Source organism: Calcarisporiella thermophila (genome assembly GCF_041956535.1).
Source record: "Calcarisporiella thermophila strain CBS 279.70 unplaced genomic scaffold VTP21scaffold_1, whole genome shotgun sequence".
Classification (NCBI taxonomy): Eukaryota; Fungi; Calcarisporiellomycota; class Calcarisporiellomycetes; order Calcarisporiellales; family Calcarisporiellaceae; genus Calcarisporiella; species Calcarisporiella thermophila.
The window spans coordinates 281569-305697 of NW_027192191.1; the positions used below are offsets into that span (position 1 = coordinate 281569).

Sequence of the window (24129 nt, forward strand, 5' to 3'; positions counted from 1 at the left end):
CATTTGAGATACGTTTCATCAACGGAACAATGGCGGTGTCTTCCATTAATGAACAAATCCAAGTAGATCTGGGATGTCCGAGAAGGAATACCTAATAAATAGTTAAGAAATGTCAAGGTAAAAGACTAGTGCCTTGTCCCACCTGTCAGCCTGTCGCATTAGCTTCACGGAATCTGACAGAGTTGAACAAATACCAAGTAGTCCAGCACTACGTTGCTCTCCAATGAAGTTTGCTCCGCTATACCGTTCACAAGGGAGCAGAGTGTGCAAACACTTTATTTAACATATATACGCAAAAAAAATGCGATAATGGTTTATCGTCCGGCTGCAGCAACCTATGAAAAATAGATGGGAAACCGAGTAGATATCGTGCGCTAACTTGGACATGGGAGTCGAAGTAGATAACAAGGTAGTGGTGGGGTCAGCAGGGGATCTGAATAGAGATTCAATAGCGCGCAAAGCTCCTACCGTCCCTTTTTTTTGAGTTGAGCTAGTGATAGATGGTATCGACTGAATTTCGTGTGCGCAAAAACCCGATTTCTACACCCTCTATGGGATGCGCGGTAGGAGGGTATACTGTAACAATAGATTGGAAAGCAGTTTTTCTGCCATCTTCTATGGTTGCCATACGAATAAAAGGTGTTAATTTTGCGTCATAACTAGAGATTATCATGTTCGACCGAGATTAGGATTGGATAGGGTAAACTGAGGGCCTGCCTCACCCCTTTTGGGGTAATAGCACTTAATCGAACCTTTTTTTTTTGCTCACGCTAAGAATCGTCACAAAATGCTCCTATGAGACGGGGGCTATGACTAATAGTTAGAGCAACCTTGGTGAGTCTCAAGATAAGTGCTATGGAAATCGCATTATTATGAGAAGTATATAAAGCGGACCAAAAAAAAACAAAGTGAAGGCGGGAAAAACTAGTGAAACTCGAGAACCATTCCAGAAACCCTGTTAAAACACTTCGTCATAAACCAATGCAATCGAAGGATTTCAATCCCGATAAGCTTGAGCTCTCCACGCTCACCATCCATTCGGACAAGAATGCCTATGTTGGCAAGATATACGATGTTGCTCCGCCTCTTCACGTCTCCACCACCTATCGAGCGTCTCTAGGGGACGACGATGTTTATTTTTACACTCGCGAAGCCAGGCATCCTACGCGTGATCGTACCGAAGCGGTCTTGGGATCGCTGTACCACCCATCTGCTGCAGTGACCTATTCAAGTGGTCTGGCTGCAGTCCATGCGGCATTGTTGCACTATACCCCTAGAAGAGTGGCGATAAGGGGCGGATACTTTGGGATTCACAATGTGCTTCGTTTGTATCGGCGGACTAGCGACTTGGTATTGTAAAGCCGATGGCTGCTTTCTATTTTCCAACCCCAACACTAACGCCTATTCTGCAGCAAATCATTGATATTGACGACGAACTGCAGGAGAACGATCTAGTGATTATCGAATCCCCACAGAATCCATCGGGCGAGATATTTGGTACGCGTGTTCGTAGCGCTGAATTCCCAGTAGCTTTCTAAAGGGTATTTGCTTTGTTTCCGTGTAGATATCGAGCATTATGCTCGGAGGGCCCATGAGGCTAAAGCTAAACTGTTCGTGGATGCCACCTTCGGCCCGCCTCCGCTGCAAGACCCATTCAAGCAAGGCGCCGACATGGTATTCCATTCCACGACTAAATTTTTGGCGGGCCATTCTGACGCGCTCGGGGGAGCCTTGTTTGTCAAGAGCAAGGAGGAGGCTCACAAGGTGGGGGAAGAAGGGAGAGCACTCCCGATCTCTAATCTCCCATGATCAGCGTTGAACGTGGTTTTATTTCTTCTTTAGCTTATTGAGGACCGAAGCGTGGTGGGCTCCGTCCCGGGAAACCTTGAGAGCTGGCTTTTGCTTCGCAGCCTTCGCACTCTTCCGCTTCGAGTCACTCAGCAGACTCGTACCGCTACTGCGCTCATTCAATGGCTGTCCCTCGCATCCGAGGGCCGCGCTCATGACGGTATCCCAGGCGGCACCATCCGCAGTGTTTTGCACGCCTCCATCCAGAAATCGGCCGATGCGTACCGTGACCGGCAGATGCCTGGAGGCTATGGCGCCGTCTTCTCGATTGTCCTGTACACGAAGGAACTGGCTAAGATGCTGCCCCACTGCACTCAGCTGCTGACGCCGGCAACCTCGTTGGGTGGCGCGGAGAGCTTGATTGAGTGGAGGTACCCCCTTGATAAGACATTGGATCCAGGCTTAGTGCGCGTTAGCATCGGTTTGGAGGGGCTTGAGGACCTAAAGAACGATTTCCGCCATGCTCTTCTAGAAGCGGAAAAAAGAGTAAAGAAGCAGGCCGATGCCAATTAGACGCGGACAACGGAGGTTTTGTTGGGGATGCTCGAGAAGGGAGGCGGTACCTACACATATGTTTTCTGTATGAGATAAACTCGATTTTGAGCGGTCATGTTCTTATATGGGTGCTTTTCTTTATTCTATTTTCTTCAGCATTAATACAAGGCTAATGATTGGATTCAGATAAAATGGATGACCAAATTGGGAGCGAAGCCGCTCTGCCAAAGGAAAAACCTGGGAGCCTCTCCCCCTAACCGAAACTTTCTACTACACACCAGTATGGAGAAGGGTAAAATATAAATAGCCACAATCTCCTAGACCCTAGAATCCTTGCCGACCAAGCATGTCAACGTCCACCTCCACCCTTTCCCACTCCGAACATCGCTCCCTTCGCCCGAAATCATGCATTTGGAAGACCAGCCATGTCATCCCTAACACTGGGAGTACATGCAGAGATCATTTAGGTAGGCTCCCATCGCCCCTCCTCTCTCTTCTCACTTTGTGACATAAAATGGGGAATTGACTTTTGGGACTTTCTCATAGCGAATGAGCGAACCTTTCTGAGCTGGCTGAGAGTATCGGTATTGCTAATGCTGGTTGGCATATCCATGATATCGCATGTACACTTCGGGACTTTGCATATTACATTTTCACGGAGCACCCAGGGCGCTTTGCCCATGGGCTCTGTGCTGTGTGGACTTGGCTGCCTGGTGGGTATTTGTTTTTCCCCACGGGGCAATACCACGACGTCCATTAACCACATTATTTTTAGGCTCTTTTAACCTCCGTACTCTTCTATTTTCGGATCCAATATCTCTACGTGAACAAACGCGGGTTCGTCGAGCATGGACAATGGAGTTTTCTGCTGGCCTTCCTCATTGGCCTAGCCATCACGGCCGCCACTATCCTCGCCATAGTAATGCATTAGATATTTAACCCTGTAGGACATTAGCATGTAGATATGGAAGCCACGGTTCAGATGAATCTCTTCCTTGTTTTGATTTTTCTCGGCTCATCCATAGCTGCATTTTATTTATTCTCTGTATTCCTGTATTTTGCATTGTATTACCTTATAAGATCAACGCACCCAAGGGCTCGGTGGAGAAGCCCTCGGCCCGCTCGTAGGCCGTCCGGCCTCGCACCACAGTTCGTTCCACAACCCCGTACAGCTCGACCCCCTCGTAGGGAGTGACCTTGTTTTTGAAATGGATGTCCGCCTTCTGCACGGTTAGCCTGCTTTCTGGCCGCCAGATCACAAAGTCGGCGTCTCCGCTCACGAAAATCGCCCCTTTTCTGGCGACGAGGCCGACCTGCTTCGCGGGCTCATGGGCCAGCCATCGAAGTAGGTTGTGCAGGGTATGGCCGCGCTTTCTCGCCTCCGTCCAGAGGACACTCAGCCCAAACTGGACCCCAGCAATCCCGCCCCAAGCCTTTACGAAATCGCCCTCCTCTAATCGCTTGAGCTCTCCTGTGCAAGGAGAATGGTCACTGACCACATAGTCGATCGTCCCGTCTTGCAGGGCGCGCCACAGCTGCTCTCTGTTTTCCTCGTCTCGGATCGGGGGGCAACATTTGAATTGCGTGGCGCCGTGCGGAATGGCGGAGGATTGGAAGAAGAGATAGTGGTGACACGTTTCGACGGTGAGGGGTGCTCCGCGGGATCTGTAGTCGCGAATTTGGGGAAGGGCTGCAGCAGCGGAGAGGTGGACGATGTGGGAGCGTACCTTGGACTCTAGGGCGAGACGGCAGACGAGGTCGATGGCTCGGACTTCAAGCGCAGGCGGCCGAGAGTCGAGGAAAGTCCGGTAATGAGTGGAATCGGCCGGGGGAGCTGTACGAAAGAGGGAAGCACAACCAAAAAGCGGGGGTTAATCCTAGCACAAACAACGTGGAAGTAGACGCGGATTGACCCTACCCTTCTGATCCTCTTCGTCGCCCTCCATCTCAGCATGGTACAACAGAATCGATCCCGTGCCTTTCAACTCTTCCAGGGCGCTCCTCACGTCCTCCTCCTTTACACACGGGAACTCCTCCACCCCGCTCTCTATCAGAAAACATTTAAATCCGCGCACGCCTCTCTCCACCAGCGGACGCAGCTCTTTCTATCCTCCCCATCCACCCACAGTTGAATAAACTTACGAACTTTAAGCATTCTTATTTTCTTCTAAATACTCACTTGGTTTCCTGGAATAACACCGCCCCAGAATCCGACATCTACCCAACATTTCCCTCTCGCAGCGGCGAGTTTTGTTTCGAAATTCGCCACAGTCGTGGTGGGAGGTATGGAATTGAGAGGCATGTCGATGACCGTGGTAAACCCGCCTTGCGAAAAATAGAATGCCGCATTGAATGACCGAACTGATAATAAAAAGGGGAGGCAATAGCCGTTTACCTGCAGCAGCAGCTTTTGTTCCCGTCTCGAAGCCCTCCCATTCGGTCCGTCCTGGCTCATTTAGATGAACTATTGGCAAAGTAGGCATTTGAGTTAAGACCCAGTTCAATCGCAGCGAAACCAATCTGCGAGCATACCATGTGCGTCAATCAGGCCGGGCATCAGGACCTCTCCTTCTCCAAGCACCAGGGTTTCGCAATTCTCATTTTCGTATTTGCGATCATCTATCGCGAGAATGTCAATCACCTTTCCCGAGGAGATTTCAGCCACCACCTGGGTAGAGAGAGGCGGCTCCGAGTGGGAGAGTAGAGTAAAGGGGGCCTTAATGATGAGATAGGTCGCGGGCATTTAGAGGGGGAATGTCAATGGGTAGATGGAGAAGAATAAAAAAGGATAAGCGTATTGCCACCACTGTGTGCATCCACCTCGGCTGTCGGGAATTTTTGCTTTTGCTTTTCTCACCCTCTATCATTCTCCATTTTTATTCCATACATTATGAGCACAGCGTTGGTAAAATGCCTCTTCGCCGGTAAAAACAAATACATAACCAGAAGAGGGCCATGGTGTTCAAATACAAGTACACACACCCAAAGTGAATCGAACGGAAAAATCACTCGTATAAATAATAAATAAGCAATTGGGAATATGTATAAATAGAGAGTCTGTATGGAGTAAGAGTAAGCGAAAAACAAAAGCAACATGGCCATCCGAAAGCCAAGGTCCAGGGGGTTCTACCTTAAATGTGTTTTTTAAATGAAAAAAGAACGAGCGAGCTTCGAGGAATATGGTTGATACAGAAGGTATCTATTGGCCTGGTGAAGCAGGAGAAGGGTTGGGTATCGCAACCTTTGGTATAGGGGGGACGGGCAACTTGTCTTTGGTTTGGTATCCAATGCTTGCCATTGCTCGAAGAAGTAGGGGTCCGACCGGCCCACCGTATTGAGCGATCGACTCGGCGAGCGACATGGGCCGATCAGCAGCGAACATCATCAGGCGCTGGCTCGTGTTCCAGTAGTGCTTCATTGCAACGTGCGACACAGACGAGCCCTGCCGGTAACGAGGGAGCCCCGTCTCGAGCCAAAGATAGTCGTTCGGCGCCTGCGCGCCAAACGGAAGCAGCGCCAGCGTGTCATTGGTGGTGGCGGCCTTCATCATGTCTCTGGCGGGTTGGAAGTCGGGCGCCGTCTCGAGCAAACTTGCGACCTGGGCGGGGGTCGTCGACTGGGTGAAGAGCTTGGTGGAGGCGGCGTTGAGCGCCTTTGTGAACTCGGTGCAGCGCTGTGGGGAGGCGCCGCTCACCAGGGTCATGTAACGGTCCAGAACGGATTCCACAAAGAAGTCATCGGTGGGCATCGGGTTTTCCTGCTCGTCATAGATCAATCCGGCCGGAATCAACGAGCCCGGGGAGGCTGGGAGATTGGCCCACGAGCTGAGGAAGCCGAGGCCATGCAGAAGTTCATGGACCACGGTCTCCTCGAAGTCGGTCTGCTGCGCCGAGGCTAGCTTCGGCCCATCTGCCCAGAAGTGCCATGGAACTATAACGAAAAGAGCAGAGAGCCATTGGTTGGTCAGCCGCCTCTCTCCAAATAACACCGCAATTCAAACTCACGCTCAGCATTGAAATCCGCATAAATGTCATAGGTGTGATAGGCAGGACGCGGCGTGAGATTGAACTGCTTGACCACCGTCTGCGGGTAGATGCGCTGTACGTTGTCATCGTCCTGGAGCAGCATCATACGAGTCGGCTTTGCCAAGCCTATCAGCCAAAAAAACAAGAGGGAAACGGTCCCGCATCAGCTACTCCGTGCTGAACGACGGCCAGGAGCAGAGGAGCCCCGCACTTACCCGCTATCGCCGAGAGGCCTCGCGTGCGGCAGTTCTCGTCGATTTCTGGGTCGCTCTTGCAAAAGAGGTGGAACGACGCGTTCACCCTGACCGGCGCGGCGAAGCTGATAAAGCTGGACAGGATCTCGCCGGACTTGCGGAAGCCTTCCTTGGCCTTCAGGCACAGCTCAGGGGAGGCGTCGCAGTAGAAGTCGAAAACGAAGGCCTGCGACGAGTTGAAGGTCTCCGGCGCCTGGCGAGGAGCAATATCATGGACCAGCGGGCATGGGACGCGAGCGCGTTTGGTGAGGTCGCGCGGATCGTAATGGTCAATACATATGGGATTGGCCAGGGCAAGGGTCAGGCTTGCAAAGAGAGCGGCAAGCGGGATGGAGAGGTGCATTCTAGCGAGGATGAGAGAGCAGCGGCAGAAGGAGAAATGCACGCCTTGCAATAAAAAGTGGGTGGCCGGAGACCAGTTGAGGCATTTGGAAAAGTTGATTACTCAACCCTCTCCTCCCGCAGCCTATGGTCGTGCGCGTCGAATGGATCGTGCGAATGAAACTGCGCTGGCAACCTTAATTTATTTCTTGGGCCGCATCCGCCCCTAAATGGGGAATTGTTCATTTTGCGGGCCAATGGGGCTCGGTGTTCCAAACCAATAAAAGGACAGATCGGGCACTAAGAAGCCTTGAACTCTAAAATAAGAACAAGAAAGCATCCAATATGCTGCGGAGGCGCTGGCGGCGGGGAAAAAGACAGATGGAAGGTTCTGCTATACTCTAACGAGTAAAAACCCAACGTGACGCGGCCCTTCTGCAACCTCGTGTCGCTTCAGTCGTCCAAGCTCCAGCTAGCTTCGACAGGCACCTTCTTTTATTGAGTTGAGGCTGAGGCCGGCACCCTTTCTACCACATCCGAAGGCTTCTGCAAACCCTACACTAGCCGTAATAAAGCACAACAACTCGAGCTCTTCTCCGTCAATCTACAATGGATAAAGGCTAGTGTATACTGCTGCTCATTGGGCGGGAAACAGTAAAGACTAGCACGCTGGTCAACATGTGAAATCTATTGCTAGGCATATTCTAATTTCTTGAACTATACTAAGCGGCATGATTTCGATTTCCTATCGGCTGCATTTTCACGCCATCTCCGTCGTGATAAACTCTAACGAGTTTAGTTCACTTGGCAGTATTAGCTCGCTGTCCATTACTGGGCGCCCCTCTCTCGTCTCTCGATTTTGTTCTTTTTCACGCTAGCATGCCAGGAAGAGAGAGCAAGGTATTGCCCAACGCAATAGCCTTTCTCACGGCTTAAATCACTCACGCTTGGATACCAACCCCTCTTTGTAATTGGGCTGGTAGGACCCTTCACAGCAGATCAGTTGAGGTAAAGCAACATGGCATAAAAGCGCTCAGAGATACTTGGATAGGCTCTGACATCCGCTTAAGTGTCCTATGGAAATTCTATTTAATGTTCTATCCTCTTTTCTTTTCAACTAGCCTTTTTTTTTTCACCTTTGAACGACATTAAAGATCTCTGAAGCGATCCATCAAGAGGCCACAGCTCCTAAAATTCCTCCAATTCAGCTCTTGTTTGCTCCCGTGACAATTCCCATAATGCGATGACGATACCTGCAAAACTCTTCGAGGCACCCTGCTCCTCCAAGAAAGTGCGAGGCTGTGGGCCTTTATCAATGCGGTCCTCTCATGCAAAACGAATTAAATCTAACGTGCTCCTGGTTTCTGTGTATCCGAGTTGCCTTTTCGCAATGCATTCGAGCACGTTTTGAGCCGGTGTGCAATTAAAAGTGGTGCTACAGAAAGTACAGGCCGATGCGGGGATGGAGGAAGGTATAGGTTCGCTCGTTCGATCAAGGATCCGTGGATCTCCATGCTTTCTGCCTCTAAGCACAGGATGTTTTCCGAAACGGAGAGTATAGGAGCTCTCGAAGGAAACTCGGATATTCCCCCAGTTTTGCGCGAAGAGTCCTCTCTCTCTCTTGATGGTTCGCGGGGCAATCATTTTTAGAGCAACAAGGTTTGATTACCTACTCTTGATGAACATTGAATCAATTTGGATTTACGGTCCTTATTTTTCACAGAGATTCGAATGAACCACGATTAATCTCGGGAGGAGGCACAAAACCCGTTTCCATTTCAACCCAAATAAACCATTCTTCGAATTGTTTGTTATTATTTTCCGGGAACTACAAACATGAGGTGGAAAAATACCATTGAAGTCACCGTGGGCACAAAACCCGGGCTACTCTCAATACCATATGGTGAGAACAGAAGGACAACAATTCGGAAATACCGGGAAATGCCCCTAACTTATTCCATATCCACCTTCTTGTGCTTGAAAATGATCAAATCTACCCGGAAGTAGCAGTCATGGACTCAGCCGGTGCGTGTGTAGTTCTTCGACACCCGCGGTTCATTTCCTTCCCTTTCGCTAAAGGAATCCATAAATTGCTTATATGTGCTCTCGGTATATAAAGTGGTAACGAAAGGCAAAAAAATCGAGACTTTTTATACCTACTATTTAAGCCTGGTGCTTTTTCAATACCTTCTCCTCTCCTGCCACTTGTATTGATCTTTCTTTCATAGACACCTTTCAGCGAAAGGCGCCCCTCTGCTATTTACATTACTATTGACATATCTATTTCATTCGTTTATTACATTTTGTATTCATATCCATCATGTTAGTCATCACCCCCGCGCTACTTGCCCTGGTCTCCCTTGCCTTGGCTCAGCAGGATCGCCCCCGCTTCCAGCTTCCATTCCAATGCAATACTCGTTGGCAGGCCAACACGCGTAATAACCACAGTCCTCAGAATGCCGTCGACTTCAACAGGTTCCCTGAGGATTTCAATGATCCCATTCTTGCGAGTTTCGACGGGAGGGTCTCCAAGGTTCAGAATCTCGGAAGGGTCAGCTATGGGCTGCACGTTATTGTGGACCATGGGAACGGATGGAGCACTCTGTATGCTCATTTGAACAGCGTCAATGTTAGGTAAGTGGAGCCCATGAGTAGAAACGTGAATTTTTCCATAATCACTCTCTAACCGGTTGAAACAGGCAGGGCCAACAATTGAGGCAAGGACAAGAGTTAGGAAGGCTTGGGACGACCGGGTTCAGCACAGGCCCGCATTTGCACTATGGTATGGCAAGCTCTATGGCTGGATTTGGATACCATGAGCAGGGACTAATTTCATGCTTTTTGCTTCCACCTCGCAGAACAACGTTTCAACAACCGCGATGTACGCATTGCATTTGACAACCAGCCTCTTAGATACTTTGCAAATTCTAATCTAGTGAGCCGCAATTGCGGTGGAGGCAATGGTAACAATAACCAAGGCAACGACAATCAGGGTATCGACAATCAGGGCAATAACAATCAAGGCGTCAACAATCAAGGCAACAATGGCCGCGGTAACAACAATCGGGTCAACGGCAACCGAGGCAACAACAACCGAATCCCTGGCAACCGAGGCAACACCGGCCAAGGCAACATCGACCAGGCCAACGGCAACCGAGGCAATGGAAATCGAGGTAATGGAAACCGAGGCCCTGGCAATCGCAATGGCACCGGAAACCGTAGGAAAGCTCGTCAATCCGCTGAACCCGACCGGCCCACCCCCACTGCTGAGCCTACGGAATCCCAGCCAGAAAACACCACAAGTGCCGAGCCCGCTAAACCCAATTCTAATGAAGAGCCCGCTGAACCTAATGCTAATGAAGAGCCCACTGAAACCAAGACAAGGTGTAATGCCACTGAGGAAGAAGAAACTGGAAAGGGGAACTGCAAAGGCCCCTTCAAAGTCAAGGCCAGAGGAGGGAAGCTTAACATGCGTTCCGGTGCGAGCGTGTCTGCCAAGAACCTTGGTCAGCTCTCGGATGGCGATGACGTGAAAGTGTGCTGCCAAACACGCGGTAAATAGCTAGTGGATTTACGTGATAGTGTCTTTCTGTTTTCGCAAGACATTGACAGCGGAAATATAATGCTATAGGCTCTCGTGTCAGCGGAACTTTCGGCTCTAGTACCATTTGGTCCCGTCTAGATAACGGGGCATTTGTGTCGGATGCATTTATCGACACTGGAAGTAACGACTTCGTTATGGACCAATGCTAGTTTAGAGAAATTCCACCTTCATTAGTTGTTGTAGACGATGAGCCCTTTATTTTTTTTTTTTGAAATTAAAGAATTTGAAATTGCCTTATAATAACGTCATTTTTTCAAAAATGATCCTCTTCTAGTCGGATTTCCGGTTTGGGCACAGACACCACTGACCAGCTGGCGTTGAATGGATAGCGAATCTTATCATCATCATTTAAAATGATTCATTTTACCCTTATCGACCATTTTCATATTGCTTTTTACTTTTTTGACTTTTCTCCCACTTTGATATGGCATTCCTTGAACCAAAGCCCTAGCATTACAATAAATTATTATTATTTTTTTATTATAAATCTTTTAGAGGCAAAAGGCAATATTAATTTGCTACTTCTCCCCCTCCCTCCTACTTTACTTCTTTTAATCCAACCTTATCAGCATGGCACCCGTTTATCAAAATCATGAAATCATTCCTCCGGCTTGGGCTGAATTCCTGCGCATCTGCCAACTGACAGTATGGAAGCTTGATCCACCTTCATTTGCCGCACTTCCGCTACGCGTTCGCGTCCTGCTCTCCAATTTTGCCCTCCGGCTGGACTCCGCCGCAGACGGACAATGTGGTTCCACCCTATTCCGGTGTGCGGACGAATATGAACGCCGATTTAGAGAGGCGCAATGGCTTAATGAATGTCTAAATGATTTGGTGGAAGATAGCCCCACATCCTTTAATGCTACTGTTGGTGGAGTAGCCGCTGCTGACCAGGAGGGAGAAATCATTAATCAAGGGGAGGCGAATATGGAGGTCGATGTAGATAGAACATTGGAACCAAATGAGGAGACGCGTATGGAGGTTAAGATGGACGAACAAGACGTTGATCAGGAAGAGGGGACTTCCATTCTTCAGCAAGAATCGGGGGAACACGCGGACAACTCTGAATCTGGCGCGGTAGAGCGAGACACTCAGACCGAGGGAGAGGGTGAAGAGGAGGAGGAGGAGGACGATGAGGAGGAAGTGGAAGAGGAGGTGCTCAAGGAGCGAAAGGGGCCCCGGATCACAGCCTACAAATGTCCACCGACGCCAGACATCGGCCCGCTTCGCTTTGACCGTCTCTATTGGAGCCTGGAGACGGACTACATCCTCTCGAAAGAGCAATGGGAGTGTGTGGTTCCGGCGTGGCGACACCCACAGGAAACGCTGATGTGTCGACCGCTTGGAAGCTCGGTGTCTCAGGTCCTTTCCACCCCCTGGGGGCCGGACTCGGTGCAGTCGAACAGCGTGTGGATATACCCCCCAACCTACGGAAAGCGCGATCATCATTACTATTGGTAGCAGTGGCCCGCATGTTTATTATTTGTCTTATTAATTGTCATAAAAACTTTTGCTTTTTTCGTGTATTGTTACTCTTTTGCTGTCCTCAGTTCTATTATGTAAATTTTTCTCGCTATTTACTCTGCTTGTCTTCCCTATATATCTTATCCACGGATTTTGTCGCCCATTTTTCTATCGACACCATCGTTTATGAGCTTTTGCGAGTTTCCTAGTCGTGCTTTGTTTATTCCGTCTTTTATTCTCGCTATGAAGGTCCAATAAATATATATTCAATGGTATTTTTATTGAGGAATAAAAGATAGAGTACAGGGTATCCAGGCCCAGGCGCGAATCCTATGATAAAGACAACAGACATAAGCATATTAGCCAGACTGACTTGACCAACCATGTGTACGCAAGAAGCAGAAACAAAAAAATAATCAGATTTCGTCCAAGATGCGTGCATAATGAGAACAATATTCGAAGATATCGAACCCATTCAAACAAGAGGTGCCAGATAAAAGGAAATCATCATAATAAAGAATGCAACCATCCATCCATCCATCCATCAAGCTTGCTCTATTTACCTTGCGACCTCACCCGTGGAGGTGATGAAGAGACGGTCGAAAAAAGAGTGGGAGTGAGGAGGAAATAAGAGAGAGTAACGGCAAGTTGAATGCCTGGTTATTCCTTTATAAATTTAGAAGTTTCAGATATCTGATATCTGATACTTTGCGCTCATCCTTGGGCTGGCCTACAATTTCAGGATGGATTAATACACGAACAAACACGAATTAGTTCCCTAGGCATCTTCCATAAAATGCCAGACATCAACCCACTCCGGTTGTATTCTCATCTAACCACGCTTCAATCCATATCAGGCTTGGGATTTACCGTGACTTTAGTTGTGCATTCTACCGCGATCTGCCTCGCCCCGCTTGGTCTTGACAAAGCGAATGGCGCCATGCTCCTAGGGCGCGAGCTATACCAGACGCGATTAGAGCCTCTTCTCGTGCACGGTGCCATAGCAGGCCACGTAGTCGCAGGGGTTGGTAAAAGACTTATTTTGCGTCATTTGCGTAAGCGGCGAGGAAAAGGGAGGGACCTTAAAAAGGAAGCTGCGACGGTTAATGCGGATGAACTAAAGGGAACGCTCCGCTACCATGCTGAGACCGGATACCTGCTAATTCCCATTCTAGGGGTCCATCTCATTCTAAATCGGCATCTCCCTCTCTCTCATTTTGGTGACTCTGCTTTCCTCGACTTCACATTTGTCACGGCAGCGTTGGAGCGTTACCCCATCTGCACTTCGTTGGGTCTCAGCGGGTTGTCGCTGCTTGGCGTGTACCACTGTGTATCCGGGCTACCAGTGATTTGGCGGAGACTTCATAGTAGTGAAAGTGAAAAGGGTACGCACAAACGCCTGAAAAGAAAATGGAGTTACGGAGCAGCATTTGGCTGGTCAGCCCTAATGGTGGTGGGGCTAATGGCCATCGGGGGTGTGTTCAGCTCAAGGCGGATTAAAATTCCGCTTCGCCGGGATTACTACGCAATCATGGATCGAGTCGGGTTTCTCTTCTAGAGGATGCTATCCATCATGTAAATTAGATACAATACAGTTTATTTACAAAAAAAAATGCGGGACATGACAGATATCTCCCGTGTCTACGATAGTATAGCAGCTATCTCATCTTCAGAATACACTCTTCCAAACTCGTTGTCCCCGCTCATGTCAATAAACGAGTACAAGTTCATCGCGCACCCTTTTAATAATGCACTGCATTTGAGTACGATTATACAAATTGAATTACACAATGTCATGTTACCCACCTGTCGTCCGTATTGGAGGATACGAGGGAGGGGGCGAAATATACTCGCCGTCCTTTACCTAGTGATTGTAATACGGCTGAGCAAACTGCTTTAAAATACAAGCGACTGTACATTTTACCATGTGGGATCTATTGGAAGCAAAAATACGACCGTATTCTCTCGCACTGAGCACTCGCAGCTTTCTCCTGAATTCTTCAGGCAGCATTACCTCCGGCCGAAATGCTTCTGCAATGTAGACGTCTAGGGGGCAAGGGAAATCCAGAGTAGTGTCAAAATCATATACCCAACTAGTGTGTGAACCCAGTTAATAAACAAGAATAAACACCATGGAACAACGAAATCAGCACCTTTGTGAGCGCGTACGCAGAACAAGAATAACATGATAGTCCCACAGAACTGGTAAGCCGGGCGAATGTTGCTTCTGTTGACTCCATAAGGGTATCTACACCAGTCGAATAGGCAGAATGTTTATTCAATTCAGAGTGCACTCCAATTCAAGATCGAACAGATCTACCAATTTTCGAGGATTAGATATGAAGACAACCGACGCTTCGCTCTCCTCCTCTATCCGCGGGAGAATGGCTTTGGCTAGCAGATATATGTTTTCTTCGCAGTAGCATGGGGTATAAGTGAGCGATTCTTTACATAAGTCTAGGGGGAGATCCAGCATTTCCACTTGGTTCGATAATATCGAATCGATTCAATCTTAGAAAATTCGACAAGTTGAACTTAGTTGTATTTTTTTTTTTTCGCTCTCTAAAATCAAACCAAATCCTTCCGTCCATGAGTGTTTCGAAAGATCCACCCCCCAATCCCGATCCTGCCGCCACTCCGTCGACTAAACGGGCCCATTCAAAGCCCAACAGGTACACAAACACCGATCGACTCAAAGTGGTCATCCGGCAGCTCCCGCCCCACCTTCCTGAGCAGGTTTTCCTCCAGTCCGTCGCGCAATGGGCCAACGAGGAGACGACAGACTGGTATTCCTTCTTCCAGGGGAAATTTAGCAAGAGGTCAGAGGGTGCTATATTGATGAACTTTTGCGCAAAGGGTTGGAGCTAACCACGGGTGTTTTACCATCAATTAGTAAATCCAAAGAAAGCATTGCCTCTCGAGCCTATTTTCATTTCAAGAACATCCAACAAGTGATCGAATTTTGTCGCGGCTATGACGGTCATGTGTTTGTTGATAGTAAAGGTATTGAAGCCTCGCTTCGTTATTTTTCAGATCTTCAGCACATTTATTTGGTAAACCCTTCTCTATTGAAGGCAATACGAGTAGAGCCGTCGTAGAGTTTGCTCCATACCAGAAGCTTCCCAAGACAGGAAAGAAACCCGATCCTCGACAGGGGACCATTGACGATGGTATTTTATCCTCCTTACTTCAATAGCATTGACCATGGTTGAATAACACGGGAAACTATATTAGACCCAGATTATTTGGCATTCTTGGAGTCGCTCAAAGCCGAGGAGGAAACCGAGGGAAATAAGGGGACCGACGGGCTAACAGGGACGAAACTAGAAGACCGCATTGCTAACCAACAAGCAGGTATGTTTGTATACTACAGATCAAAGGAGATGACAAAATCAACCTGAAACTTTTCTCTCAGCGCTTGACGCAGCCAAGGTCAATCCGAAATCTACGCCTCTGCTCGACTTCCTTCGCGAGAAAAAGGCACAGAAGATGAGGCAGAATATGAAGAAGGCCGCGAAATTTGCGGCGGCGGGTAAGGCAGCGGATGGGGCGAAGCCGAGCAAATGGCAGCGGCGACGAAAAGCAAAGGAGAAGGCGGCAAAGGAGGCAGAGAAAGCAAAGGCAGCAGGCTCCGAATCGATGCCTGCCGCCGACTCGAGCACTCCGGCTAAAAGTGGTGCTAGTGCTGGCTCCAGCGCGAAAGCAAGCAAAAAGGCGGCGCCCACTAACAAGGCGTCGGAAGCCAAATCCTCCGCTGAGTCCAAGAAAACAGTTCTGCAGCCGGGAGCGATACAAATTGTGACAAAACCTAGCAGCAGCAAAGCTGAAGTAGGTGGTGGAGGAATTATAAATAATGCCGAATCCGGCGGTTCTAATAAAAACACTCGCCACGGAGAGGAGAGAAGTGGGGCAGAGCCCGTCACGAACAGTGGATCCAAGCCGACTTCGGCTCAGCCCATTAAGGATACCAAACCAGAAGCACAGCCTCCCCACAAGCATATCCCTGCCCATAGAGGTGGGCGTGGCGGAGGAGGTCGCGGTGGACGTGGTGGGCCACCGCCGAGAGGAGGACGTGGGGGTAGTGGCGGACCCATGCGAGGTGGATATAGAGGAGGGCGAGGTGGCGGTGGCCCGGTGCGAGGAGGGCGAGGCGCATCTCCAGCGGGAGGACATCGAGGTGGGGCAGGAGGCGGCCCAAGGGAAGGAGCACAGAACCGTTAGATGCTGTCTAGAGACGATGCTCAGTCGAGAGCTTACATCCTGATTCTGTTGTCTTTGATGTTGTTTGTTTTGTTGCCAGCTCTCCCGCATCTCCGCATTCCCGAGGGATGAGCTTCGTGGCACCATCAGAACTCGTCGGGTGGAAGAGGGATCATTAGTTTTGCCAGAGTGAAGGTATACTCCGACCTCTGTCCCCCCTCCCCATATTCCTTATTCGCCTCTGTTTTCCAATGTGCAACCTGGAATAAACTACTAAATCAATATTGAATTGAAGCCCAGGCTCTGTCACTCCTGGCGATTTCTCTCTTTTTTCTGACATGGCAATGGCCTAAAGCTGGACTAATTGGGAAGGTTCGATTTCCTTTATGTTGGGGTACAAATAATTTATTGGGATTATGAGGAGTGCTCGTAAACCATATTACAACACTTTTCCAATCTCTTGGCAAACACACGCATACAATATTAAAATAGACGAAATAATACTTTTGGGAGGTCGCTAGCGTGAGTAGAGCTAGGTATCAAGTCCATTACTGGCAAGGAAGGCCGGGTTTGGAGGAGGGGGTCTTGAAGAGGGCGACCTCCTTCTTTCGGCGCTTGACCAGACCTGGGAGGACTTTGCCACCACCGTAGACCCACTTGGGCAATTCTTGCTCGGCCACTTTGTTCGGGTTTTCTGTTGAGAGAAAGAGAAAGAAAGAGAGGTCAAATACCAGGGGACAGAAGACGAGGGTGTGAGGCGGTGTTACCCTTAGCGTTGAGTCGCTTGCGCAGAGTCGAGCTTCGCAAGTTTCCGCACCCGAGGTTGAAGGTGAAGCTTGCGAGCGCGCCCAGCTGGTTGTCGTTAAGCGGAACGGTGATGCTGGTCTTGAGGCATTTCAAGGCGGACTTCAGGTCCTGCTTCAGCAGAGCCTCGCCCTGAGCTGATATGCATCCAAAACGCGATTAGAGCGAGAGCTGGACCCACGGGCTTTCCAGCCGAAACAACATAGTTACCTTTGGTGATGGGCTCACGGATTCCATTGCAAGCACTGCCGATGCAGGCGTGGCCGTAGCCAATGGTCCTGACACCGGCGGGATCGATGTAGAACCGGGCTCTGAACCCTTCGCTCTCCTTGATCAGGTTGAGCGCGGCCTGGTTGGCCTGGCAAGCGATGGCGTCAACAAGCGCGGTCCCGGTGAGAGCGGCGGTGAGGTAGAGAAGGAAAGACAGCTTCATTGTTTTGAATGTTTTCGGGGGAAGGAGAGGATGAGTGCAAAGTGCGGATGAGTTGAGCTGGATGCTCCTTCTCGACGGCCTATTTATACGTGCATGGATACCCCGATTCGTTTTGTTGGATTCTGACTCTCTGGAGCGCTTAGCCCGATATGCTAGCTCTTAATGCTTCATCACCTCTCCTCCACGCACAAAATCACTCGACGCCAAATTAGATTTCATAGTAGCGACTATTTTCTTAATTTTGAAGAAACTCTAACTTGGGTTGTTCCACGCTACTGTGCTCCATGGTCGCGCCACACGATTTATTATTCGCGCACTTGGAAATGAATGAGGCGAGCGCCTCAAGTGAGGCTCACCACTCAAGCCAAGGGGGTTGGAGGAGAGGGAGAGGAGGGTTACATTTCCAGAAATCATGCAGCGATTTGGACTCCGCGCAGCTAAGGCGAGATTTAGGTTCCAGGGCGAGCTAAGGGGATTCCTTGATCTAGGTTTAAGAGGATTAAGAGGGCGGTTAGTCCCCGAACAGAGAGCCTCTTGGATGAGCATGAATCAGTCTTTGCGCCCTTAAGTAACCAAAAGCTAACAACCAAATATATGGGTAAAGTGGATTAGGTTAATTAGGCTTGTGCACTCAGTACAGACCACCTCTTTTTCCCTTGGCTAATCCCCACGGCAAAACTTTCTTGGCCAATATCTGGATTGAGTCAGCGTGTTTGATTCAATAGAGCACGCGAACCGCTTCCATGGCTATTGCCAACACCTGACTTCAACATCGGCCAGCACCCGCTCTGCCTTCTGTTTCTTCTGTTAAGTTTTATTTTTGTATAACAACATTCTCAATTTACCCTGCGTGTGGTAAAGTGAGAAGACTGCACGTGTTAATATTATAAGCCGACGATTCTTATTATAATATCTTGGCTTTTATTTTTTTTTTTTTGCTAATATTGTGGGTTGAGGAGAGAGGGAGAGAGAGAAAGAGAGAGAGAAGGGGCCATCATTTTTGATTGCTATCCACTTAAACTCCTTTACTGGTTGGATCTAGAAGCACTCGAAACTCACAAATGGGTAGACAAAGAATAATTATGATACTTTTTTTTTTAGATGGCCGGTGCAAACTAACAAAATGTACTTCGTGCCGGAGACTCCGTGACTATTGGTTCTCTTCTTGGACCCCAGCTTCACAAACTACCTCCATTGTATCCTCACTCTCAGCAGAGAGGAACCATTGTAAAATCGCCATGGCCATGGAAGTTGGGACAAATGTAGCAGTGGCGAGGATGGAGACCAAGTTGGAAGAACTCTTCTGGAACCGTTTAATATGCCATGCAAACACGGTGCACCCCCAGTCATCGTACTCCTAGCACATGTCCAGGAGAGGGTGGATGCTTTGCAAGGGGAAACCGGTTGTCAAGAAATCAATCATCCGGAACAAGCTTATTCACGGGAGAGGAACGGGGAAGGAGGCGAGGGTGAGGGTACTCATACGAGTCGGCGCAAGAGGGCCTGAGTCTAGCTCTATCTGTGGATAGGGAGGGTCCTTGTTCCTTCCCCCCGTCCTCCCTGAGATTTCGAGATTCATTAAACAGGGTCTGTGTCACCCAGCGGAAGGCAATTTTTCAAAATAGCCAAGAGGAGTCCTCGGCTGAATAGGAGAGGAAAATTGGATTGTGACGGAGAAACAAAGTCGTAGAAAAACAAATACATGGCCCGAAATAAAGGAAAACGAGAAGATGTAATGAGGTTTAAAAATGACACCATATTAAAACATCAGAAATCGATATCACAGTGGATATTGTTCTAAAAACACGGGGATCAAGAGGAAGGGGTCTGTAGCAGGTCCGCAAAGTAGGGATCTGAAGTGGGAAAGGGAGGTGGCATTAGAATAGGAACGTACATCCCCTAAAATAAAGAAGTACGCTTCAACTTACGGTGGAGAGCGTGGTCCGCACTGATCCGCTTCTCTGGCTGATACTCGATCATACGCTACACGTGAAAATAGATAAACTGAAAATGTTCTCTGTGAAAAAGAGAGAGAAATGCAACACATACACTAAGTAGATCGATCCCTAGGGCATCTAGCTTCGGAAATAAATTCTCTAGAGATATTCTCTGGTATATCGGGAAATCGCGCTGGATGCGGCAGAGGAGCAAAGAGGGAGGGGGTGGGGTGGAGATGAGCTTGCATTACCCTGGAATTGGTGTGGATAAATGACCTACTTTGTATTCGGGGAGCTGGGACACCTTTGGCCATGTCTCTTCGGTCGGGGTGCCCAGGACTTTGAATATCCGGGTGAGTTGGTCTGCGGAAGAATTGCCAGGGAATAATGGCCTTCCAGAGGCCATCTCTAGAGTGATGTACGCGTGGTGGTTAGCAAAAGAAGTGTTCTCTGCGATAGCAACGGGCCGGTGTATCCCTACTCACCCGCAAATATGCATCCGGCCGACCACACATCAATCGAGGTGGAGTATTGCCGCGAAGCCATCAGCACATCTGGCGCCCGGTACCATAGGGTGACCACCTCGTGTGAATAGCTTCGCACCGGAATTCCAAAAGCACGAGCTAGACCAAAATCGGCGAGTTTAAGCTCTAATTTCTTGAGAGATACCCCACCCGCCAACATGTCAGTCCACACCCGTTGTAGAAGCAACAGAACGGCGCAAGAGCATACATACCTTGTTAATAAGTAGATTCTGGGGCTTCAGGTCTCGGTGGAGGACGCGATGGTCGTGGCAAAAGGCAATCCCCTTGAGGAGCTGGTACATCAATTGCTAGAGCATAAAGGCAAAATTAGGTCAACGAGTAGCAAGATGGGCCCTCCAGACACCTGCCTTTATTGTGGTGGGGTCAATATCTCCTCTGTAGGCATCCAGGAATTTTTTCAAATCCGAATCGAGGTATTCGAAGACCAGAGTTAACTTCTTATCGGTGTGCAGCACATCATAGAGGCTTCATACAATAGAACAGGCATTAGTCTTTGCAATGACCAAGGCTGAATGCAGCCCAAACGCTATTTACCGCACTATGTTGGGATGCTTGAGTTCTTTTAAGAGGGCAATTTCCCGTATGGCAGTGCAGGGCACCTAGGTTAAGGAAGATGGCGGTTAGAACGATCCGATGCGATGAACACGCTGAACCTGTTTCACAGGCTATTGCTTACCCCTTCCTCTTCGTTATCGAGCCGAATGCGCTTTAATGCCACCACCTCATTAGTCTCTCTATTCTGAGCCTTATAGACAATGCCATATGTGCCTGATCGGGGATCGGAAATAAGTAGAGGAATGATGATAGCAAAAATAGAGAAATAAATGAGGCGATGTTTATATGAAAAGAGTAATTCCAGAAAAAAAAAAATAAATCAAAAATTCCATTCATGAATTCTTGATCTTCGTACCTTCTCCCAGCTTTTCTATTTTCTAGATTGTTGTAGAAAAAATGGAACGAGAGTCAAAGAGTTAGGACCGCCATGGATAAGGCCCTCTGATTTTTTGGGAGAATGTCATACCTGATACTTGTCCATCAAGTTCGAGATTGATATGAACGGGTTGTTCGCTGTGACAGTTGTCCTTAATTTTTCTTACTTTCCAATCAACAGTAGGGGCGCAGTGATCCCCCCTTTGGATTTAGGGGGAAGGAAGGGGGAGTGCAAGAAAGGAAAAATTATATGCTGTATTTACATCCTATGATGGTTGATAATATGCCAAAAATAAAGTGCAACAAACATAAATAGAGTGATGACAACGAGGGAAGCAGTAATATAGTTGCGATAAAAGTATTTGCATCGGCGAGAGAGAAGTGGTAAGGTTACTGGATCAAAAGGAAAGGGAAAATTGTGCACAGCAAATAAAAAAAAATGTAAAAAAAAAAAACGGTTGGAGGTATGTTTCTTTGAATTAATCAAAGCAATAAATCTCTAGTCGCTCCACTCCATTATCGCTACCCTGCATTGCTGCTTCGGCTATTGTCCGTGCTACCATCAAATCATCATCGTCCGTCATCAGCACAAGCTCGTTCTCTTCGTCGCGATACTTTAGACGAAGAGGCCTTGGGCTTCCAAACTTGTCTTGTATGCGGCGCATGAGTTCATTGTAAGTGACCTCGACATCAACCAGGAGCACACGGGTGTTGTCAGGTTGGGATTGATGATAACATTTTACCTTTAGCTGGAAAACATAAGGGATAAAGCTTTTGTCAATCGCCTGTATCGTTGAGAGGAAATTTCCAGTCTACTCTCTTACCTTGCCCTGCAAAGTTGAGATAGAACGGGCCGACATGGAGGTATCTTGGCGCCTCATGGGGAGTTTTTGTGGACCATTGGAGCGCAGTGAATCCTGTCGCGCCATAGGGTTAATCTTATTTTTGCTGAAGGATTTTAGGGGTCCTTGGTTGTATCGAGGCTATTGAAAAGAGGAATAAAAATGATGAATACCCCTTTATCCATTAATCATCCCTCCCCTCTCCAATCTCCTCCAAGCTGGGGAGCTTCTTCTCTTCGAAACTACTTACTTTATCGGCATATCGTCCATTCGAACCAGGATTGGAGCGACCCTGTCCTTTCTCAGGAGAGTATCTTACGTCGTTCGAGAATTGAGGGCTATCGTTGGATGACACGGAGCCGGGAGAGGAGAGGGCGGGTGGCGAGGATTCGCCGTTGCCTTCGTTGTAGTAGCCGTTGGGTGGGTAATTTGACTTTGCATACCCGTTCATACCGCCGCCGCCGCCACCGCCCATGCGCATGTCACCCATTCTCCCGTCTTGGCCCCCGTTTTCCCCATCGTACCCGTAGGGGGTCGATTTTCCGTTGCCATTGTAGTACTCTTGGTCGTCCCGGTAGTAGAGGTCAAAGTACCCCGGGGTAAAGGGCTCCTGGTTTTGCATGTCGGACAGGTCGGTGCGCTTGTTCATTTTTAGGCGCGTCGCGTTCATGGTGTTTTGCCGGCTGAGGTTGGGGGTGGGAGATCCGGGGAGGCCGCCTGGAGCGGGGGTGCCGCCGCGACTCATGGATCTCTGGGGAGGGAGCCTGGCGGAGGAGTCCTGTCTAGACAGGCTGTCCTTGTCCAGCACCGCTAAGGCGCGGGTGTCTTTCGGGGGAAGGATGGCCGCCTTGCCCACATTGGGTGCGGAGCTTGGCTTGTTGGCGCCACCGCCGCCTCCGCCACCTGAACCATTGGACACCGGTTTGGACGGCTGTTTAACCGTTTCGGGGGGCATGAAGCCGGTGAAGGTGTCTCCGTTCAGACTGGCCACGACACGTGCGCTCCCCAGGTAGTCGACCTTTTTGACGTTGCGAATTTTGTGTTCGGGCGGGCGGTAGAGGATCCCCGGTGGTATTGAGAAGACGGTGAAGCCGTCGCCCTGGGCGGCAATGGCCTCCTCGATGACCTCGTGAGCCTCTGTCTGCTTGTTTTTTCTCGAGTAGCTCAGATCTTCCATGCCCGCTTCGTAGTAGCCTTGGTTGAGGCGGGCCAGGCCCCGGTTGAACAAGACCTCGCATAGGTAGAGCTGGTGCTGCAGGCCCAACTGGTTGTAGTCGATCATGGAGTTCCCTCGCATGTTTTTTAGCGCAATGTCAAAGTCGGCCTCGGCGTCGACCATGTTCCCGAGGAGAAAGTTGGAGACGCCGCGCTGGAAGTAGGCAATCGCCATGAACTGGTCGCATTCGGCGGCCTTATCGAACCAGGGGAGGGCCTCCTCCTGCTGGCTGATATTTGCGTAGACCATTCCAATGTTGAAGTAGATTTTGGAGGATTCGGAGACGAGCTAGAGAGGGGGAGGGTTTGAAATCTCCGAGAAACGAGAAGAGGAAGAGAGAGCACTCACTTTGAATGATTCTAAGCATTTTTCAAAATCCTGCTGATCAAAGTAATCGACAGCCGCCTGCCAGTTTTCTAGCTCATACTGAGAGGCACAGAGGAAGGAGGTGGAGGAGAAAATACGAAGACTTTCAGAACCAAGTGAGGAAGTTAAGAGGAGAGTTAGGACTTACTTTGAGAGACATTTAAAAGCTGGGTGAGGTGGGGGGCGGCGAAGAGAGGGAGGAGGGTGTTGCTCAGTATTCTGGCGACCTTCAAGAGTGAGCGAAGGTGCAAGAAGAAGAGAGAAGAGGAAAGCGGAGAAGAGAGATAGCACACAAATAAATAGATAGCGTGGTGGATATGTACAAGGGCGTCTTTGCGTCGGCTCAGGCGTTATTATAAGACGAGAGGCATATGAGGGCGGAGCAGGAGGGCGCTTTGCAGCGGTGGAGATGAACAATTGAGGAATGAATCAGGGGAATGAGCCGCGCATGCAGAGCAGAGAGAAACAAAGGCAGCCGGAATCACACCGCAGGCGAGGAAGAGAGCAAGCGAGCAGCAGGGGAGAAAAGCACACACGGGCGAGGGTCGGGGAGGGGGGGCAAGATAAGGGAGCGCAGAGTCGCCCGATTTAAGCCAAGCAAGTGGAGATTTTTACCCTTATTTTTTTGGATGCTATGCCAATTGGGTTACGCGCAGGTAATTTAGCTGTGTGGGTCCGATTTGGGGGCGGAATTTGGTCTCGACATCGGCACGTTTGCGCAGGAATTCAATGCCGACCGCAGGCGGGCCAGAAAGGAAGGTGAGCGCATTAGAACACTTGGGTCAAAGGGACCATAAATCCCCCATCGGGTATTATTGCCGGAGCTCGAATCGTGGAATTGGGAG

The 24129-nt window shown here is 49.2% G+C and overlaps 12 protein-coding genes across 12 annotated transcripts; 6 read left to right on the forward strand and 6 right to left on the reverse strand.

The window, feature by feature from the left end:
* Positions 1–981: 981 nt before the first annotated feature.
* On the forward strand, positions 982–2361 carry VTP21DRAFT_134 (uncharacterized protein; the record flags this gene model as incomplete). Its single annotated transcript, XM_069391416.1, has 4 exons — positions 982–1350; positions 1413–1497; positions 1565–1764; positions 1843–2361. The coding sequence occupies 4 exons, from the start codon at positions 982–984 to the stop codon at positions 2359–2361; spliced, it is 1173 nt and encodes a 390-aa protein (XP_069256513.1).
* Positions 2362–2689: 328 nt separating this feature from the next.
* On the forward strand, positions 2690–3274 carry VTP21DRAFT_135 (uncharacterized protein; the record flags this gene model as incomplete). Its single annotated transcript, XM_069391427.1, has 3 exons — positions 2690–2810; positions 2890–3056; positions 3119–3274. The coding sequence occupies 3 exons, from the start codon at positions 2690–2692 to the stop codon at positions 3272–3274; spliced, it is 444 nt and encodes a 147-aa protein (XP_069256514.1).
* A 142-nt stretch (positions 3275–3416) lies between these two features.
* VTP21DRAFT_136 (uncharacterized protein) lies at positions 3417–5086 on the reverse strand (the record flags this gene model as incomplete). The annotated part of the gene is made up of 5 exons (XM_069391438.1): positions 3417–4177; positions 4262–4448; positions 4523–4668; positions 4739–4807; positions 4876–5086. 5 exons carry the CDS (start codon positions 5084–5086, stop codon positions 3417–3419), a joined length of 1374 nt encoding a protein of 457 aa, XP_069256515.1.
* Positions 5087–5542: 456 nt separating this feature from the next.
* VTP21DRAFT_137 (uncharacterized protein) lies at positions 5543–6965 on the reverse strand (the record flags this gene model as incomplete). The annotated part of the gene is made up of 3 exons (XM_069391449.1): positions 5543–6273; positions 6348–6494; positions 6584–6965. The coding sequence occupies 3 exons, from the start codon at positions 6963–6965 to the stop codon at positions 5543–5545; spliced, it is 1260 nt and encodes a 419-aa protein (XP_069256516.1).
* Positions 6966–8779: 1814 nt separating this feature from the next.
* Positions 8780–10696, forward strand: VTP21DRAFT_138 (uncharacterized protein; the record flags this gene model as incomplete). Its single annotated transcript, XM_069391460.1, has 5 exons — positions 8780–8846; positions 9271–9577; positions 9643–9725; positions 9802–10497; positions 10575–10696. 5 exons carry the CDS (start codon positions 8780–8782, stop codon positions 10694–10696), a joined length of 1275 nt encoding a protein of 424 aa, XP_069256517.1.
* A 421-nt stretch (positions 10697–11117) lies between these two features.
* Positions 11118–12008, forward strand: VTP21DRAFT_139 (uncharacterized protein; the record flags this gene model as incomplete). The annotated part of the gene is made up of 1 exon (XM_069391471.1): positions 11118–12008. One exon carries the CDS (start codon positions 11118–11120, stop codon positions 12006–12008), a length of 891 nt encoding a protein of 296 aa, XP_069256518.1.
* Positions 12009–12807: 799 nt separating this feature from the next.
* Positions 12808–13569, forward strand: VTP21DRAFT_140 (uncharacterized protein; the record flags this gene model as incomplete). The annotated part of the gene is made up of 1 exon (XM_069391483.1): positions 12808–13569. One exon carries the CDS (start codon positions 12808–12810, stop codon positions 13567–13569), a length of 762 nt encoding a protein of 253 aa, XP_069256519.1.
* An 83-nt stretch (positions 13570–13652) lies between these two features.
* Positions 13653–14487, reverse strand: VTP21DRAFT_141 (uncharacterized protein; the record flags this gene model as incomplete). The annotated part of the gene is made up of 5 exons (XM_069391494.1): positions 13653–13750; positions 13818–13875; positions 13936–14104; positions 14165–14259; positions 14332–14487. The coding sequence occupies 5 exons, from the start codon at positions 14485–14487 to the stop codon at positions 13653–13655; spliced, it is 576 nt and encodes a 191-aa protein (XP_069256520.1).
* A 113-nt stretch (positions 14488–14600) lies between these two features.
* VTP21DRAFT_142 (uncharacterized protein) lies at positions 14601–16232 on the forward strand (the record flags this gene model as incomplete). Its single annotated transcript, XM_069391505.1, has 5 exons — positions 14601–14830; positions 14905–15014; positions 15086–15181; positions 15246–15365; positions 15427–16232. The coding sequence occupies 5 exons, from the start codon at positions 14601–14603 to the stop codon at positions 16230–16232; spliced, it is 1362 nt and encodes a 453-aa protein (XP_069256521.1).
* Positions 16233–16759: 527 nt separating this feature from the next.
* Positions 16760–17448, reverse strand: VTP21DRAFT_143 (uncharacterized protein; the record flags this gene model as incomplete). Its single annotated transcript, XM_069391516.1, has 3 exons — positions 16760–16905; positions 16979–17152; positions 17226–17448. 3 exons carry the CDS (start codon positions 17446–17448, stop codon positions 16760–16762), a joined length of 543 nt encoding a protein of 180 aa, XP_069256522.1.
* Positions 17449–19260: 1812 nt separating this feature from the next.
* VTP21DRAFT_144 (uncharacterized protein) lies at positions 19261–20966 on the reverse strand (the record flags this gene model as incomplete). Its single annotated transcript, XM_069391527.1, has 11 exons — positions 19261–19301; positions 19377–19431; positions 19498–19578; positions 19666–19793; positions 19871–20042; positions 20122–20217; positions 20278–20395; positions 20465–20529; positions 20607–20698; positions 20841–20862; positions 20952–20966. The coding sequence occupies 11 exons, from the start codon at positions 20964–20966 to the stop codon at positions 19261–19263; spliced, it is 885 nt and encodes a 294-aa protein (XP_069256523.1).
* Positions 20967–21339: 373 nt separating this feature from the next.
* On the reverse strand, positions 21340–23444 carry VTP21DRAFT_145 (uncharacterized protein; the record flags this gene model as incomplete). Its single annotated transcript, XM_069391538.1, has 5 exons — positions 21340–21609; positions 21685–21843; positions 21953–23206; positions 23267–23344; positions 23433–23444. The coding sequence occupies 5 exons, from the start codon at positions 23442–23444 to the stop codon at positions 21340–21342; spliced, it is 1773 nt and encodes a 590-aa protein (XP_069256524.1).
* Positions 23445–24129: the final 685 nt, after the last annotated feature.